This window comes from Malania oleifera, chromosome 6 (assembly GCF_029873635.1).
Source record: "Malania oleifera isolate guangnan ecotype guangnan chromosome 6, ASM2987363v1, whole genome shotgun sequence".
Classification (NCBI taxonomy): domain Eukaryota; kingdom Viridiplantae; phylum Streptophyta; class Magnoliopsida; order Santalales; family Ximeniaceae; genus Malania; species Malania oleifera.
The window spans coordinates 51,073,476-51,094,359 of NC_080422.1; the positions used below are offsets into that span (position 1 = coordinate 51,073,476).

Below are 20,884 nucleotides of genomic sequence, written 5' to 3' on the forward strand. Positions count from 1 at the left end.
TGAAAACCTAACCACACAACATAGAGTCTTAGTGTTAGATATACGTATTAAAAAAAGGAAGAAAAAGGATAAAATAAATCAGTATAAGATAACTAGGTGATGGAATCTAAAAGGAGAAAATATAATAAAATTTAAAGATAAAATGATCAAAGATGGGGATTGGACTATAGAGGATGAGATAGATACAAATACTCTTTGGAATAAATTAGCTAGCTCTATTAAAAAGATAGCAAAAGAGATTTTAGGTGAATCAAGGGGAAGATTCTCAAATAGTAAAAAAAGTTGGTGGTGGGATAAAGATGTACAAAAAGCAATAAGACAAAAAGAATTCGGTATAAAACGTGGCAAAAATGTAGAAACATGGATAACTTTAAAAAGTATAAGAAGGCAAGAAAAAATGCAAAAAAGGCCGTTTGTAAAGCTAAATACAGATCATTTAATAGTTTGTATGATAGATTAGATACAAAAGAAGGGGAAAGAGATATATTTAAACTTGCTAAAGCTAGAGAAATGAAGAGTAAGGACTTAGGAAACGTAAAATGTATAAAAAGTGAGGATGATATGGTCTTAGTTAAGGACGAAGACATTAAAGAAAGATGGCGAAGTTACTTTAATAAGTTGTTTAATGAAAACCAAATAGAAGACTTAAACTTAGATTTGTCAAATGAGGAAAAGACTAAAAATTGAAATTTATTCACAAAATTTGAGTTAACGAAGTTAAATTTGCACTAAAAAAGACAAAAAAAATGGGAAAGCTATGAGACCAGATAATATCTCAATTGAAGTTTGGAAATGCTTAGGTGATAACGGAATTATATGGTTAACTAATTTATTTAATACAATTATTAAAAATAAGAAAATGTCAGATAAATGGAGGAAAAGCACTTTAATACCTATATACAAAAATAAAGGAGATATTCAAAATTGTAATAATTATCGTGAAATTAAACTTATGAGTCATACAATGAAATTATGGTAAAGGCTAGTTGAACAAAGATTAAGGTTAGAAACGAAGGTTCCAGAAAATCAATTTGGTTTTATGTCTGGGAGATCTACCACAAAAGCAATATATCTTTTAAAAAGATTAATGGAAAAGTTTAGGGAAAAGAAAAAGGACTTGCATATGATATTTATTGACTTTGAGAAAGCATATGATAGGATACCTAGGGAAGTTCTATGGTGGGTTTTAGAAAAAAAAAAAAAAAAATGGTATATGTAGTAGGTATACTAATGTCATTAAGGATATGTACGATGGAGTAATGACTAGTGTAAGGACTATAGATGGAGAAACTAGAGAATTTCCAATCACCATAGGTGTAAATCAAGGATCTTATTTGAGTCCTCATCTTTTTGCTTTAGTGATGTACCAATTGACTAAAAGTATTCAAAAGGTGGTTCCATGGTTTATGTTGTTTGCAAATGATATTGTATTAATTGATGAAACTAGGGATGGAGTAGAGGCTGAGTTAGAACTATGGAGAGAAGCTTTGAAATCTAGAGGCTTTAGGATAAGTAGAAATAAGACAGAATATATAAAATGTAATTTTAGCAATGATAGGAGGAATATTTGAGACAAAGTTAAACTTGATAATGAAGAAATAAATAACACTTGTAGATTTCGATACCTTGGATCTATTATGCAAGCTAAAGGAGAAATTGAAGATGATGTAGTGCATAGAGTTAAAGCAAGTTGGGTAAAATGGAGAAGTGCTTCAAGTGTGCTCTGTGATTGTAGAATACCCTTAAAATTGAAAGGAAAGTTTTATAGGACAGCTATAAAACCAGTCATGCTATATGGATCGGAATGTTGGGCGACGAAAAAACATAATATCCAAAAAGTAAAAATTGTCGAGATGAAAATGCTTAAATGGATGAGGGGCATAACATTGAAAGATAAATTAAGGAATGAACATATTCCTGGTAAGTTAGGTGTAGCTCCTATAGAAGATAAGGGAGGGATGACTCAAATGGTATGGACACTTGCAACATAGGTTGCATAGTGCACCAATGAGGAAGAGTAAGTTAGTTACCGTGAGGAGCAGTAGAAGGGGTAGGGTTAGACCTAAAATAACTTGGGAGGAGATAGTGAGTAAGGATTGAATATCCCTAAATCTGTCTAAATAAATGGTCTATGATCGCATAAATTGGCGGAAAATGATTCATATAACCAACCCCTCCTAGTGGGACTTAGGGTTTGGTTTTGTTGTTGTTGTTGTTGTTGTTGTTGTGTTAGTATGTTAATTAGTGAGGGTATTATTGTCATTAGAATGTATTTAAATTTCTATTATAAATAGAGGGAGCGACCTATCTTCAAGTTAGGTCATTCATTTTTAATCAAATCTTAATATTATTTAACTAAAACACTATCATCCACATTTTTTCCACACTTGATATTACCTAGGTTGCTACTCTTTCTCTGGCTCTAGCAAGTTTAAATGTTTTTACCCTTCCCCTATATCTAGTTTAGTATATAAATTATAGATACTCTATAATTGCTCTATGTTAGCTTCACTAACAACTTATTTCGCATCTTCTATTGCCTCTTTATACTTTTTCAAATCTATCCATGTTCCTATGGTTTTTTCATGTTTTAAACCACATTCTTTTTGTCTTAACGACTTTTTGGTCGCCTTGATCTCATCACCCACTCTCTTTAATAATCAAGCATCTTCCTCTAGATTCACCTAAAACATCTGTGCTCTTTTTCTATCTCTTTGACAGACTAAACTATCCTACTCCAAGGAGAGTTTGAGTCTACATCATCTCCTTCTCCTATTGTCTTGTCACCATATTTTATCATTTGATCTTTAAATTTTATTATATTTTCTCCCCTTAGGTTCCACCTGCCACCTATACTCAATCTATGTTATCCTTCTCTCTCATTCTTAATGCATATACCTAACATTGATATGCTTATGTTACGCAGTTAAACTTTCACAAGGAATAACTTCACAATCACTACATGATAAAGGATCTACCCTCCTGATTAAGAAAAAAAAGTTATTTTGACTTTTATTCTGTCCACTCTTGAAAGTTATTAAACACTCTCCTCTCTTATTAAAGCATGTAATCATCATTATAAGATCATATTATATGGTGAAGTCTAGGATCGTATCACAAATTCATTTTTTTCTCATTATCCATGTCTCCCATGTATCCTTCTTATAACTACTATCCATTCCAATGTGATTCAAATCTCACTCTTTGTTATCCTTGTATAGTACTACCCATATCTTCCCAAATAGCCTTTTAAGGTTTTCCATTAAGCCTATTTGGGCAACATAATGCCTAATGAAATTTATTATTTCTTATTCTAAAACCATCTTGATTTTTATGATTGTATCTCTTACTTTCTCAACATTTACAATACTATCTTTTAAGTCTTGGTCCATGATTATTCCTACTCGATTCTTATGTTTTTCTTTTTCTTTTTTTTTGTACCAAAGTTAAAATCCTGATATTTCTATTCCTCCAGCATTTTTCCCTATGCAATTAATTTCTTGAAGGCAAATATGTAAATTTTTCTTCCAATAATTGTGTTGACTATCTTCATGCTCTCACCAATAAGCGTCCTTATGCTCAAAGTTGCTAATCTAGTCCTAAACTCCTAAACTAACTTCTCTACCAACTCATGTCCAAAAATGATACAGGAACCCATTGCATGGGTTATGGTTACAAAAATGGCCTCTTAGTTCGATTCACAAAATGGAATGGTTATTGGATAAGAAAGGAAGTACTTGAAAGACAAAGTATTATGCAAAAGTTGGTATTATTCCAATGCATGTGGAATATATAAGAAATGGTCATTCTCAAATTTTACCATGTGAATGTCTGATCATATGTTATTCCATAATATTCCAAACAACATGTGTACCCAAAGTCACCTATAAGTTCCTAATACAAAGAATATCACAACAAAAAAAAAAATCATTTCAACATGCTTCTTGTCACCACAATTCATCAATAGCACTAATAATGTAGCTTTATATGCCCTTCCTAGATTTATGAGAGAGACAAAAGCATAATAAAAAAAACTAAAAATAAAAACAAAAAGGAATATCAACAGAAAGAAAACATTATTTTGAATCTTCAAGAATTGAAAGTAAAAATTTGACATTTCGCGGCCCTAGTATAAGAAATGTATATTCAATAATAAAATTCAGCAAATCAAACTAGTTGTTCAAGAAAATAAATTAAATACTCAGCAAACTTACATTAGGCATTCCAACAACCAATCAGCTCTCACTTTCTCATTAGAACCCCCACACATTAATACTAGTTCCTTGAATTCTGAATGCACACTTTCACATATGATGCATTTTCTTCCAAATATTTTACCATGCAGTTCTGCATGTATTGGATTCTGAATTTCAGAACTCACCTAGAAAAAAAAAATCAAGAAAAGCTTATTTCAGCTTAACAAGGATGTTAACAAATGCTCAAAAAACCACAGGCATGGTGAACAACAGCAATATTTATCAGAGTTTAAAACTATTTGAGCCTCCATGCACAGTGGCTGTATGTCATAAAATTCAGAACAGCCTACATTAGACACTAGCTTGCTAATATTACTAGAAGTCACAACTTTCTAAATCCATACATCAAAACTATTTTCTAGCCTAGACCTCATTGGATGAAACACGGGCTGAAAAGTTACATACAATATACAATATTAGATAATGCAAAACGTAGAAGCACGGCTTACAATAACGAATTGTAAAATTACCTGTGCAATGACAAACTCAAAGTTTCCCTTGAACCGCCTCCTCAATTCACTCTCTGGTGTAGCCAAAAGTTTTCCTGTACCACCATTACTGATTCCTGATACCAGAGCAATCAGCGCTGTGGTGTCAAAATTTATTATGCCATCTTCACGCGAGAAACCCTCCACAGTGAACGAGGAAAATTTCATTCCTGAAATGAGAGAACAGAAGCTACCACCCAAGTCAATAACTGTTCGCTCTCCCCAGAGTTCGGGCCCAGAAGCTTCCTCAAGCAGGTGACTTTCTACCCGCCGTGTAACAGCATTCTGATCAATACAATCGACCTTTATTTCAAGTACACGAGCCTCTTGATATGATCTTCCCAGTACATGAATCCAATCACCTTCTAAATCCTCAGAAAAGTCGCAATCAAAATTAGAAAAACCCATTTGGCACTCAAAGGCTCCGAATTCATCCTGAAGCTTCTTGCAAACTGAGTCATCGAGTCCCTTAGCAAAGAAAAGAATCAAGGAGGAGGGTTTTAGCACGAGAGAAGAGACAGAAGCAGCAGCAAAGACTTGGTGGATTCGCAGCCGCAAGCCCTTGTCGTTTCCGCGAGACCCATCCCAAGAAATGTACTTAGGGTTCCTGTCGGAGACGACGAACCAGACGGGGTTCCCATTGAGAGTGCAAACTATGTCCACGTATACGCCTTCTTTTGCACGATTCTGTTCACTCGCAATCGCCGGAGAATGCGAGTTTATGGGAAGTGGCTTGCAGACGCGGGAGACGCCGGTGACGAAAGACTGTTCGAGAATGTGAACCACAGCTTCCAGGTGACCGATGTTTGCGCTGCCATTGCATTTCACTGTGTTATTAGAGAAAATGATTAGAAATAAATTATACACAAAAAAAAAAAATTGAAAAGAAATTGTTCTCCTGCCGCAGAAATTTCCTCCTCAATAAATTGATGAAAAGGAAGGTACCAGATAGGGAAGGATGGTGGATTGGGGGAAGATGATGATGATGATGATGATGATGATAAGAAGGAGAGCTCGGAGTTGGCCAATCGAAGGAGAGTTCGCTTGGAGGAAGGGGTGATGTTGGTGGAGTAAGGCAGCCTCTCTATTCTATCCATAACGCGTCTGCATCTTGTCTTCGCCTCCTCAACTGCTGCGAACCCTAATTCTTCATTCCCCATTCTTGCTCAGTTGCGGTGCAGTCTGGCGGTGCAGTCTGGCCTTCTGTGTCTTTTCGGTCATCCCCGATTCACCAGTCGCGCCTCTTCCACGTTTGGACCATGGCGACCTTTACTCAAAAATCATACTATTTTAATGAAAAATATTCAGGCAAAATTATATAAACCGTTTAATAAAAAAAAATACTTACAAAATCATTATGAAAATAAAAACTATAAATAAAATTTAAAAATAAAACTCTTGAATTTAATTCTGTATTAAATTTAGATTAAAAGTTAAAAAGTAGTAAAAAATAATTTATAATTGACTTTATTATTATATTTAAATTCATATAATCATTCTATTTTTATTTTAATTTAAAAGTGTATAAAATGAATAATTTAATATAAGAGAATTATTTATGAATATTAAAATTTCTAACTAGAGGTTATTAAAATAGTTGAAAATTATAAATTGTTAAAACAATTAAAAATCATAAAATATAATTTTTAATTTTTTTTTTCACAAATAGCTAAAAACAAATAATAGAAATAGAACACTAGTAATATAAATAAATCGTTTCTATAATTTGTTTCTTTATTATGTGGAAAAAAATAAAAAAATAGTAAAGATATCACACAGACCCTAAGTCATCTTGTGATTTTATTGTGCTCACAACATCCTTTTGTAATTTTTAAAAATATAAAAAATATATAATTTCGTTAATTTACTAGACAAAAAATTAATATATTAGATACATATTATTTGTTAGTGGAAAATAGCCTTGAATGAATATTTTTCATGTAATAGATGTGTGTGAGTATTTATAATGGAATTCCTATTTGGATGCGTCCGTGAATATTCACTACCTCTATACCCCGATACCAATGACTCTAACTAGTCCTTGGACAACAAAAACAAACTCCATTGCCTTCATCTTATTCTATTGAAATTTGTATACTAACAAAATTTTCATCCATTTTTTATGATGGCACGGTAGATCTTATGTGGATTGATGATCATTCCTAATCTTTTATCTTTTTTTGTTCTTCTATGTTTTTTTAAAGCCCATTGTTTTTTGCGTTCTAGGAGTATTTTTTTTACTGTCATGGTTCTTTGTCTACTTTAACAAATAATTATAATGCATGAAGTCACTATCTTAAATTACAAAAAATCAAACTATTGTAAATGGCTCATATGTTGAGTGGAACGCATGTACAAAGAAAACATGGTGAAAAATAGAGAAGCTCGTGTACAAAAAACAATCTGTTGACTTTTTGAGTTCGTCTCCTATTTTGATTATGACAAACCACAATATCTCATCTGTGTACTAAGTGTATAAACAAGTTTACTTTTCTAAGCATGGTTGACGGATGAGAAATGGAGACCGAAAAGTACTTGAACGAGCACATTTTTCGATGTAATCCATGGAATTGACAAGGAGCAGAGCATGAAGTCTTTCTGTATTTTAAGTTGTATTTTTATATTTTATATTTCATTCTGGGTCTATAATATTATTAATTCCAAAGGTATGTAATAATTAATGCATTTGCATGCATGGTAGGATCTATAAGCTCAGCAATAACCGTAGACAGACTATAGGTTAATCAGAAGACCCTAGACAAAACTTCGGTCGATCAACGCCAGGTTTTTAGGCCTACTTGAAAAGCCTAGACCATTGACTTACCCTAGGTCCCTACACTTACACTTAGGAAAGTCCTTATTATCATATATGCTATTAAGGGAAATCAATTTTCAAAAATAGGACTTAGGTGTTAAAATTCTAAGGATTCAGGCGACTGAACCTTGGCGTTGAAAACACCTCAGTCGATCGAACAGTTGAAAAGTCAAACTGTTGACTATGGCTTAAGCGACCAAACAAATTTGAACTAAACGTCCATGGTCGACTGAACCCAAGTCTTGTCTTTTTTCAACAACTCGGGCGCCTGAATATTTACGTTCAAAGTACCCTTGGGCAACCAAAAGTGCAAGTTCAACAAACCAAACTTGAGGTCAAGCGACCAAACCTTGAGCAGGTTGGAAAATCGCCTAGTTCAGCCACTCAAACCTATCCTCAAGCACCCGAACATGGAAAAGTTACTTTTTCTCATGTGCCTGTTCAGGCGACCGAACCTATGGCTCAGTCGACTGAAACTCTTAGGTTGGCCAATTTTTACCACGGATAATTAAGGGTAAATCGATGTTAGTTTTATTAAACATGTTTTAAACAATTTTAAATATTACCTTTGTGTCCCAATGGTCAAAATTTTATGAGTGACTATATATATGGGTTCATTTGCAAAGATTAAGCTAAGATTAGGGCTTTGGATTAAAAAAATTTCAGAGAAATTTTTAGAGTTTCACTTCCACATATAAGCCCATATACTCCACCCTTTTTCATTCCTTTGTTAAAACCAATTTGGTGAGAGTACTTTTGAGATTATCTACAAGCTTAGACTCTCATATTAATTGATGATTTTATGAGAGTTAAGTTCAAAAGTCCCCCCCCCCCCGATTTATTTAATAACTTCATTGTGTGGGGGAAACTTTGAAGCTTGTGAGTCTTGGGATTTGTATTGCAAGACTTCAAGGCTTGTATTTTGATTGTGTTGACCCTATAGGTCACACCCGATTTTGATAATGACAAATACTTTGGTATTTAATGGTTGCCAAGTTTGTGTGCAGGTTCTCATTGACAAGTTCATATAATGGCATGCGGCAACCTGAAGAGAAGTGAAGACCCCGGCACATTTATTATTTGTTGTAATGTTATTAGGTCTGTAATAATTTCATTTCAAAAAGGTCTATAATAATCTGCATTGCATGCATGTAGGAACTATAAAGCTTAAGACCTTAAAGACCTTAAGAATCACCCTTCGGTCGACCGACGCCAGGTTTTTTGGCGCATTTAAAAAAGGCCTTAGAAATACCCTAAGTCTCAACACTTAGTGCACAAAGTCCCCTATATCACTTATCATAATCACGGGAATCAAATTAAGGCTAAAATGAACTTAATGGGAAAAGTTGAGAGGGTTCGGGCGATTGAACCTATGCCGTGTAAAACGGCTCGGGCGACCGAACTAGTCAACATGTTGACTTTGTGTTAGGGCACCTGAACTCGTTTTGAGTGTATCGTCCTCAGGCACCCAAACTTATGTTAGGGCACTTTTCAACTACTCGGGTGACCAACCGACACGTTCAAATTGGGCTCGAGCGACCGATCTAGTACTACTCGGGTGACCGAACGACACGTTCAAATTGGGCTCAAGCGAACGATCTAGTCAGTTCGGTTAACTGAACTATGAGCCAGGCACCCGAACTAACGAACAAATGCTACTGACTTTTGTTCGGCTAACCGACTCAATCTTTGGACACCCAAACCACTAAAAACTGGATTTTTGACTAAGTCTGTTCGGGCACCCGAACCTCTGGCCAGGCGACCGAACCTCGTGGATTAAAATATTTTTTACCGAATTTTTAAATGGGGTAGACTGGGTTAATTTTCTTAATGGCTTTTGAAATAATTTTAATTATACCAATTGTGTCCCCAATGGTCAAAAAATCCTCTTTGCCTATATATACCCATTCATTTGTCATAATTAGCAAGGATTAACAAATTTGATTAGAGCAAAACTCTCTCAAAATCTAAAACCCTATTTTAACCTATACTACTCAAAAACACCCATACACTTCATTTTCTTAGATCTTTCAAGTGTTGTGAGTATTTCTAAAATTCTTATGTCCAATCTAGCCTACTCATACTCTCATTTTCTATATTGATTGTTTGATTTTTGTTGAAAGTAAAGCATCAAGTTCTTTCACTGATTTAACTTGATAAATCTTGTGTGGGAAGACTTGGAAGGTTGTGGTTCTTGCATTGTCATTGCAAGTAACCCAAGCCTACATTTTTTGTGTGCAAAAATCATTTTACAAAGCTAGATTTCAAATAACTCTTATGCTTGCTACATTGAAGAAAATATGTTTGAGTTTGTTTGAATATTATTGCTAACATTTTTGAAATCCTAATCTGAGATTGAGATATAGTTTATATGGTTTTCAAAGAATAGCTTATTTGATATACACTCTTGTGCTTGATTACATAAAATCATTATTTTGAGTGTTGATTGCACACATAGAGCACCGAGCTTATAGTTCATACATCATTGAGGTACATTGATTATATTGCGCGTATTGGGTACATATCTGCTTTACATGAAAACATAATCACTGTACTAGTTATGTTGTGAAACAATACTGCTGTATTTCCAGGCGTGGCCTGAGGGGGTTTGATCTAGCTCGGAAGGATCAGGTCGGGGTCAGCCCTGTGAATTTGACCTAGGGCCTTTTCCGCCCCGCAAGGAGAATTTGTAAAGGTTGAGGTCAGCCTTGTGCAAATTGACCTAGTTGTAATCGGTGTCACTCCACCCGTTAAGTGAGCTTTAGTGGAATCCTCGAGTTTTCGAGTTAGAGACGAGGACGTAGCCACAGTTGGCCAAACCTCGATAACATATCGTGTGTCAGTTTATATTTCTGCACTTTATATTTACCGCACGTGTATATTATTGTGTGAATGATGCACATGATTTAAATTCTGCATATTATACTTATCTGCGCATTTAGGTAGATAGACCTAGGTTGTGAATGTACTGTTGCTAAACTTGTTTAACCTAGGAGAAAAAGTTTTAAATTCCAATTCACCCCCCCCCTCTTGGGAATACACCAAATCTAACAGATTGTGCTAAAATTATTTTTGACAAGCTTGTGCTAAATATATCTTGTATGCTTAAAGTTTTTGAAAAACATCTTTGAGATATTTGACTTCGATTGTGTTAAACTTCCTTTGATAAATTGTTTGTTTAATATCATAACTTGAATCAAAGGTTGAAACTCTCATATATACGTTCACACACACATTTTGGAAAGTTTACATATTAGATCTCACCTGAGCATTAAATCCATATCATTTGTGAGTGCATATTTATTTGGACTGTATTGTGATACATATATGTTTGTGCAGAAGCGCTTAAATTGTACTCAAAATTTCATATTCATTTATTGTATTCCAGGCATGGCCTAAGGGAGTTTGATTTAACCCGTAAGAATCGGTAGGGCTTTCTTCGCCCTACAAGGAGAGTGTGTAAAGGTTGAGGTCAGCCCCTATAATTTGGCCTGATTGTAAACGGTGTCACTCCACCCGTTAAGTGAGTAATAGTGGTAATCCTTGGGCTTGCGAGCTGAGGCGGAGATGTAGGTAATGTTCACCGAACCCCGATAACATTTCTTGTGTCTGCTTTTAATTTTCGCACTTTAAATTTTAGCACTTGAATGTTTATGATTTATTATTGTGAATGATTGGGTTTATAATTACATAGACAGACCCTGTTATGTTATACTATTGTTGGACATTAAACCTAGGAGAAAATTTTTTAATACCCAATTCACCCCCCTCTTGGGAATACACCAATTCCAACACAATCGACAATTTTAGAAAGTTGCATCGACAATTTGCTCTCAGGATTAAATTGTCGACGGTTTGTTTGAAATTGTCAACAGTTTTGCTTGATGGTTTCAGGTTCAAAAGAAAACAGTCGACTGCTTTATCGACTGTTTGGTCTTGACATTAAACCATCAAAGGAATGTTTGAAACTATCGATAGTTTGGCTCGATTACACAACGCTAGTTTTCAAATTTTGAATTAGGAAGTTGTATAAGTAGGGTTTCGGGGGGGAAAACGTCTAGGAGGGGTATATATACATGTTGTATGTTGTAATTCCTTGTCTTTTGACAGAAGATAGTGAAAAATCATTGTCGTTTGCTCTCGTGGATGTAGGCATTGTCGAACCACGTAATTCTTCGTGTCATTGTTCTATTACTTTCATATAATCTGCGTGAGTGTGTTTTTTTTTTTTTTTTTATATATTTCACTTTTGGTTACCGCATTATAAGAACGTTTTGTTTCTGCTGTGTATTCATTTGCACTATAAAATTAGTATTAGATTATTAGGTTATAATGGCTTCTGAAATTTCTTCTACAAAGTTCGATGTTGTTAAATTCGATGGAATAGGAAATTTCGGACTATGGCAGAGGAGGGTTAAACATCTATTAGTGCAGTAGGGTATGGTGAAGGCATTATACGAAAGTCAATTGGAAGACATGGATGAAACAAGTTGGAAGGAAGTGGAAGCGAAGGTTGTGGCGACTATCAAGCTTTGTCTGGCTAATGAAGTGTTGTATCACGTCATGGATGAGGAATCTCCGGCGGCTATTTGGCAAAAACTAGAAAATGAACAAGTTGTATCTTAAGCAGAAATTGTATTGGATTAAGGTGGCAGAGGGTTCGTGTTAAAAATCCAACCCATGAGTATATAGTCCAAGAGGGGGGGTGAACGGACTCTTTTCGCATATTTGGATTTTTTCTACAAAATAAAAACTCTTACCAAGATTACAAGCAATTATATCACAATATATAAAATAAAATCAAGCACAAGACATAAATAAAGAGTATAGGGAGAGAAAGCTTAAAACCGGAGTTTTAATATGGTTCGGCACCAAGCCTACGTCCATGCCTTAGCACTAAACTAAGGATTCCACAATCCACTATAAAACTCCTTCACCGGGGGAGCAAACCTCACAACTTGGGTACCAAACCCTATACTTGGGAAAAAAATCCCTACCATGCTCACAAAGAGCCACGAGGTTCACCAAGAGCCTTACAAGATAGTTCACCAAGAACCTTCACCAAGTTGGTTCACAAAGAACCTTTACAATAAGATGGGCATACAAATGATGCTCCTCACAATGAGCTAATTGCAATTACAAAACAAACCTCACACTACTCTCTTAAGGAATGATTCAAACAAGATCAATAAGCAAGAGAGAATTTTAGCACTTGTGAATGAATGAACAAAGATGCAAAGTGCTTAGGTTTTGTATAAAGTTATATTTTTCACTATGAACTTGTATAAATTACCAAAACCATACTAAATGGGTCTATGGACTTGTATTTATAGCCAAAAACCCTTATTAGCCATTATTGGACCGTTTGGAGCAATTTCCAAAAGAAACTAGTTGTTTTCTAGTCGTTGGTGGCCCCCACTTGTCAACTAGTATCCCAAATCGGAAAAAGTCATCAACATGAAAGTTGTGGGATTTTTTCTTAACTTTTCATAGGCACCAAGATCGTCCTTTTTGGACTTTTCCAGAAAAATTTATGCCCCAAATATCGAAAGGTGTTCAAGATATTTAAGAGGTGCATAACTGAGGTTTTAAACCCAATCAAGAGCAAGTTTGTAAAATATTATAACACTAATATAATTTAAAACTTGCCCTTATGAATTTTATTTTGAATAGAAGATATCTTATTTATGAAAACATTTTTGAAAGCTCATTTTGATATCTTATATGCTAAATATGTCCTTTATAAAAGTATACTTGACTTTCTTGAGGCTTTAAGACATAAAACATGCTTATGACACAATTGAGACTAAGTATGAAAATGTTTATGAAACCAAGATGTTGAAAACTTGTCCCTTTCGAAAACGTATTTGAGTTTAGGATTTATTTGACAAACTCTTTGATTAAACTTCGAAAACCATGAATGTTGAGTTTGTGACTTAGGTGAAATCCTATAAACTCATGTGTCCTAGTATGCATGTGCATTTTGCTCAACTCTTACTAAAAAATCATGGATGAAACAAAACGCAAGAGTTACAAAATAGTATATGTAACACCCCGAACCCGCCAAATGGGGCCCAGGGTGTTATGAGAACAATTCCATGTCCCTGATACCATTCACGCAGCAGAACTAACTAAACAACCTCAAATGAAATACCAAAGTACTATATACATATATTCAACCCATAAAGAAATATAACCAAATTCTTCATATTACATATCCAGAAAAGAAATTAAACATAGAACTGCACATATATTCGTTCTTCTAACCACTCACAAAACTAAACCCTACCCTGGAGCTTTCTAAGCTTTATCACCTGAAGGACCTGAAAAGAATAATAAATCGTCAGGGTGAGATACCTCTTGGTAAGGAAGAAAAAGTTATAACAGTGTGTAGAAGAGAGTTTAGTACATACAAAAATAATCATCTATTATTCAATATCATTAGCACCAAAGAATCTGCATCATCAATTACATTTGATAACATACACACACAACATAAATATTATAGTGATATTTCCCGAGAATAAGGAAGTTTACCCACCTATACAAGTAGCTTCCCCATGCTCTAACACTAATGCTAGGACACTCACTTTACTCAGTAAGCCTTTGAGTTAATATCCAGGCAAAGTCTCCAAGAATATGGAAGAATACCTGTCCATACAAGGAGCTTCCCTCTACTCTAATACCATAGAAAATTATCAGGGCTCTCACCTTTCTCAGCAAGCCCTGGGGCAGAGAATTGTACTTTACCATAAATACTTATGTAATTAAATTTATATGCGTTTCAACACTAATCATTTCACAAAGATCCACGTATACACACATATCACAACCCATCCGCAAGGGATATACACATACTTCATTCACACCCACACAGGGGTCCATAACCACACAGGTAATACTATGATGCCCCGAACCCACCAAGTGGGGCCCGGGTGCCACATGTTCCAATCACCTGTATCTAATACCATAATTAACATCCACGCAACGGAATACAAATAAATAACCTCAAATAAATACCAGAGTTCAATATAACAACCCAAAAACGAACACTACAACATCTAGATATTCATATCCACAACCAGTATTTAAAACATAATTCAGTACAAATATATACTAGTATCTTACAATATCCCAAAAAGAAACCACCAAAAACAATCTCAGCCAAGGTCTTCAAACCCAATCTACAGAAGAACCTAAAAATTTGTTAATCCACTAAGGTGAGACACTTCTCAGTAAGCGTGTAATAAATTATAACAATGTGTGACAAATAAGTTTTAATATTTACATATCAAAATAAACTGCTTCTCATATAACATCAATAACAGTTGAGAAAACGTATCATTACTAATATCATTGACATCTAATATCATACACACATCCAATATATACAAGTACATAATTTTTATACAAGAGAAAGTTCCCGAGGATAGGGAAGATTACCCGCCCATACAAGTAGCTTCCCTCTGCTCTGGTACTAAAAACTACCTACCAGAGCACTCACCTTACTCAGTAAGCCCTCAGGTGGAGAATTACCTCGCCGTTAGTATACACATCTTTATTATTTTAAAGACAAAGGTTTTCAAAAATCGGGATGGCTACCCACCTATACAAGTAGCATCCCCTTGCACTGATACCAAGAAACTACTTAGTAGAGCACTCGCCTTTCTCAGTAAGCCCTCGGTGGTCTGTTTACTTCGCCGCATGCACACACATGCATTCACAGTATGTTATACCATTATTATTATGTTTTAATTAAATTCACATGCACAACACATCCACATAGGAATCATGCAACTTATACTTCGTTTTCCGATGTCCTCAATACATGGCCCACACAAAGCAACTGCGTATATATCAATACGTGGCCCACACAGGCACTTACGTACTTCTTATCTACACGTGGCCCACACAGGCACCACTACCCACACAAGGTACATAACATAGCCCACATAGGCACCACCATCCACACAGGATACATAACATGGCCCACACAGGCATCATTATCCACACAAGATATAACGTGGCCCACACAGACACCACTCCAGCTTCCGCGACATGTGGTCCACACAGGCACCATTATTCACCAATATCCAATCCCATGACCTACCCATCGTACATCAATAAAACAAGCTCCTCGACTTGCCAATGTCCTACCCCAGATAAATGACAATATGACAAGTTCCTCGACTTGCCAATGTCATATCATGATTTATATTTAGGCAATCTAACAACATCCTCATGCCAACTTTATATTAAGATGCCTACGAATAACCACACTAGTTAGTTCACACAAACGCATCAATGCATTACCACACAGGTATCCAACAGATCAATACATTCTCACACAGTAGTCTAACAGATCAATACATTTCCACATGCAAATCCAAATACTACAGTAATTCATATTCAATTTATTAGGAAAAAATGTTCCCATGTCACACAAATTTAATATTATATGCAATAATCCCAAATATAAACCTTAAACAAAATCATCATTTTCCAATACTCAAGTTGTTCTAAAAAAAAATCATATAGATAAATAATAAATTTCATATGCTCGTGAATAACCAATTCATCTTAATAAAATATTGATATAATTTTATTCCCCCTTACCTAATTTCCTGAACCTTGCCTGCAGGGTTCCTAAAATTGTACTCGCGACATTCACCTGAACCCTGATTCAACCAAATCAACCCCAATAAAATATTATTTTAACATTTCCTAATTTACAATAATTAAATAACAATTAATTTTTAAATAACCTATTTATCCTAGTTTTGGGGCTATGCCTACAACGACCTTACGAGAAATCCACTTCGCTAGACTTGTAGCGAATCATCCCTTGATTCTCATGGTGGTGTTTGATCGTCAATTTGTCTTAAAATTTAAGAAAAATTGAGGTAAAAGTGAGAATTTGCTTTACCCCAGGAGATATGCCTACGTTGCTCCAATGAAAAATTCACTTTAGTAGAAATGTCGGTGGCGGAGAATGGAGTCCAGTGGTATTTTCAGATTTTCAATTGGGCGAGAATCCGCCGCGAAATAGTAGAGAAAGGAATGGAGAGCGTGAGGAGAGATAAAGTATTGGCGTGAGTTTTTTTTTATCTTTCTTTCTTTCCCTTTCCTTCCTTTCTGCGTAAGAAGCTTTCTTTTTTCTTTTCCACTTCCTCTTTGCTCCAGGAAGCTTAAGAACTCAATTTTCTTCTTTTTTTTTTTTCCTTTTCCTTTACTTTATAACTTATTATATAATAACTTTATATATACTTATATATATATATATATATATATATATACCTACAATCCTCAAATTTCTTAATTTAATTAATTTTCTTAATAATTAATTAATTAATAATAATAATAATTTAATTTTTATTTATTTATTTATTTGGTCATTACATTCTCCCCTCCTTATGAAATTTTGTCCTCGAAATTCGTTAATAAATTCTTTTACAAAACTCTAAAATTATTTAATTATCATTATACCACGAATTCAATTTACTCCACAATTCTAAGTAAGCATATGAATCTAAAATCAAATCAATCTTTAATATAAAATCATACCTGCTCTTGCACCATGAGCAATATCCTTATCAGTCGAAACCATGGTATATGCATGTGCCGGACCACCATGAGGCAGTGGCCCATTCCTTTGGTGCTGATCAGGAGTGGGTGCGTTGTTCGACAGTCTCTGATAATCTCGGGCCATGTGGCCGTATCTGCCGCACTGATAGCACTTAATGTTCCTGACTAGGCATTCTCCCCAATGCCTCAACTTACAATGAGCTCAATAGGGAGGTGACGAATCGCTCTGACATCCTCGATCACCTCTATCAGATCTCTGTCCCGTAACATATCTATCCCTCTTCCATGAACCCTGTCTGGCATCATCAGAAAAGTTGAGAGGCATAGGCCTCTTCCTCTGCTCTTCTATCTCTGCACTCCTCTACAAACTTAATTCTACCATGGTGGTTCTATCCACTAACTCTAAAAAGCTCTGTACCTTCAGGACTGCCACTTGTTGGTGAATTCTCAGTTTTAATCCCCTCTCAAACCACCTCGCCTTCTAGAACTCATCTGGAACCATAAAAGGTGCAAAACGGAAGAGCTCCATGAACTTCATAGTGTACTTCTGCATAGTAAGTTGCCCTTAAGTCAGATGGAAGAATGACTCTGCCTTTGTAGCCCTGGTGGTGGCAGGGAAGTATCGATCGTAGAAAAGCTCCTTAAATCGACTCTAGGTCATATTGGTGGGTACTACCCGCTGATCCTCCAGCAACTTCACTGCTTGCCACCAACGCTCGGCCTCCCTTGTTAGCTTAAAGGTAGCGAAGAGAACCTTCTATGCCTCAGTGCAAGATAACACTTGTAATGACCTAGAATTTAAATAATTAGAAAATATAAAGAATAAAATGGATTAAAGGAAAATAAGAAGGAAGAAAGGAAGAATTAATAGGCCTCGTCAACGAATGTCCTGTAATGGTCGACAAGTTTCCTTCTAACTTCGTTGACAAACTCGGTTTCTCATCGAAGAAGAAATCCCGAGAGAGTATATTTGGAACTCTGAATTTCGTTGACGAAGTCTCTATAGCGCCTCGTCGACGAAGCCCTGCCTATAAATAGAGAATTCTTCGTTTTTCAGCGAGAATTCAAGAAACTCTCTCTCCTCACTCTCTCTAAACGGTATCCCAGCCTTCTCTCTTCAATTTCGAGCCAGATTTGACCCGGTTTGATGATTCGAAACCACTAGGAGGTTCGTAGGATCATTCTTTACAAGGCTGTAGGAGCTGATCGTTGGGTTGTGAGGTTTGGGAAACATCCCAAAATCAGGGTAAGTAAGTTATTATGGGATTTCCTTAATGAATGTTGTTATTTGGAGCCTAGGAAGTAGTAAATAAGTATTTTTTATTTAGATTTAAGTTAATTGGAATTTATTTTAATTAAATTAGGATTTTTTATTCAGGGTCCAAGTGAACGCTGCGGGTATCGGTTCGGGGATCCTGCCAGCGTAGTTTGAAAGTTAGGTAAGGGGGAAATTTATGTATTAAAGCAAGTTTTTATGAATTAAAAAGGATTATGTGTTATTTATGTATACATCTTTTTATGTGGGTTTAAAATGCTAGCCATGAAATTCATGTTTTCTAAGCCTAGGATTGTTTCTATAGCTATGTATATGTGAAAGTAAATGGATGAAAGTGAAAAGAATTTTCTGAGGAATTAAGTAAGAAATGAAATGTATTTTAGCATATAAATGTTAATTATGGGTTGGCTTATTTTTTTAAGGAATGTATATGAATTTTATTGTTAAACTGTGTGGCATGAGATTCTGTGCAAATATATATTAAATGTATGAGATGCAGGCTAAGCTAGTAAAGTATTGAAAATAAAATATGATATGGACAATGTTGCGTGTGTATGTTAAATGCAACCATGTAAATGTAAGACAGCTGAAAGACAGTCATGTTAGCAGATTCTAGCGCATTTCTATGTGGACTAACTGTAGCAGATTGTAGCGCATTTTTATGTGGACTAATAAATGATTGCTAAAGACCAACTGTAGTATGAAGGAATGAAATGAAAATGTTATGCAATGAAATGACAATGAAATAACAATGAAATGGAAATGAAATGAAATGACAAATGTGAACGATACAAATAGGAAAGAGTCACTTAAAGTGAAACGAAATGCAAAGTTAAGTTATGAACATGAATGAATGTGTATGAATGTATAATGACAGAAATGAATGATGTATTATGATATTAGAAGTATGTATGTACATAGAACATGTTACGATTGGGTAAGGCAAACTCTTCGCCTGAGGGCTTGCTGAGAAAGGCGAGTGCACTAGTAGTTTCAGATGTGGCAGTAACTGCAAAACGTACTAGGGCAGAGGGAACCTATTTGCATGAGCAGGTAGATTTCCCTATCCTTAGGGCCTTTGCCGGTAAATTATTGTTGAATGCGTGAGTACGACATCAAGTTAACACTTGAGGGCCTACAGAGTAAGGTGAGTGCCCTGGTATGCTTTCGTTGTGACCTTAGGGTTGCCTAAGTATAAAAGCAGAGGGGTGCTACTTGAATGAGCTGGTAATCACCCCTATCCATGAGTAATCTCGTGGGCCAAATCTCTGCACGTGTTTGATTAGGTTCAGAAAACGATTTCAATATTATGAGATGATTTGCAAATGTAATTAAAATGATATCTATATACCTCATGTTAGTCATACACTGTTTTAATATATGTATTTCTTTCCTTATTGAGATTTGTCTCACCCGAATATGAATGTTTCTTTTTAGGACATCCTCGAGGCTTAGGAGCTCAAGGGCATTTTAGCATTTTTTAGGACTATAAAAGAAAGGGTATATGTTGATAATACTTTGGGGATGTATATGTTTTACGTTTTATGTTGTTATGTTTTAAGGATGTGAGTAAGGAATGATCGTGAAAATACTAGAATGCTTCAGAGTTGTGTATTTATGGAAATGCAGGTGATGGTTGGTTTTTATAGATTTATAGATAGAAAATAGAAAACTCTGGTATTACGGTATTATGATTTTTATATTATATGGAGATTATGTTTAAGTTTTCCGCTGCGTATATCATGAATTATGAATTATCAAGGATTTTATCAGGTATAATAAACCCGGGTTTAAGGGTTCAGGGCGTTACAACATTGCCAACATTTTCTCCATTTCTTAGACCCAACTCTCTGCTACAAACGGGTCAACACCGCCCACAAATGTAAAACGTTTTAGGCGAGTAAATTGATTAATCAAACAGCCTTGGTTCACAGGTGGGCAGTTTTGCCCTTCAGAGTCTCGCCTAATTTCTTCCAGAACTTGTCGAGCTAAACCCCACAGTAGAGTGGAGGTATCGATCTCTCCCACACTGGTAGCTCCTACATCATTCTCCCCTCCAGCATCAACGTCATTTCCCCTGGAATCCATCCTGTAGACAGGACAGAAGTGAATTTAGAACCTTCATATCACTTTAGGTACAATTATAAAACAATGAATTAGTTTAACATTTAAATCCTTAATTAAAATATCAAACAACTAGCTTATCCCCAAATCAACTTAACCTTCAAGTTCTAATTCTGAGTTCTAGTCTCTCTGCTCAGAAACATCACCGTCAACGAATTTACCGTGGTTTTCTGAAACTGGCCGGATTCAGAAACTCACAGAAGTCCATCAAGGGATTTCTGCCTCTAAGCTACAAAACAAAACTCAAAATCTCTTATCAACATCCTAATCTACCCATTCCTATCCTTATCCTTATTCATACCTATACTCTGGTATTAATCAATCCTAAAGTCTACAGAAC

At 35.3% G+C, this 20,884-nt stretch overlaps 1 protein-coding gene across 1 annotated transcript in view; it reads right to left on the reverse strand.

Annotated features, from left to right (window-relative positions):
* The window catches only part of LOC131158261 (uncharacterized), a 29,270-nt gene extending 23,234 nt beyond the window's left edge, over positions 1-6,036 (reverse strand). Inside the window, exons 1-3 of the mRNA XM_058113001.1 lie at positions 5,690-6,036; positions 4,727-5,555; positions 4,215-4,381 (exon numbers count right to left, since the gene is read on the reverse strand). Of these exons, the coding sequence (XP_057968984.1) occupies positions 4,215-4,381; positions 4,727-5,555; positions 5,690-5,904 (1,211 nt within the window). The 5' untranslated portion in view covers positions 5,905-6,036. The remainder of the gene's footprint in view (positions 1-4,214; positions 4,382-4,726; positions 5,556-5,689) is intronic.
* Positions 6,037-20,884: the final 14,848 nt, after the last annotated feature.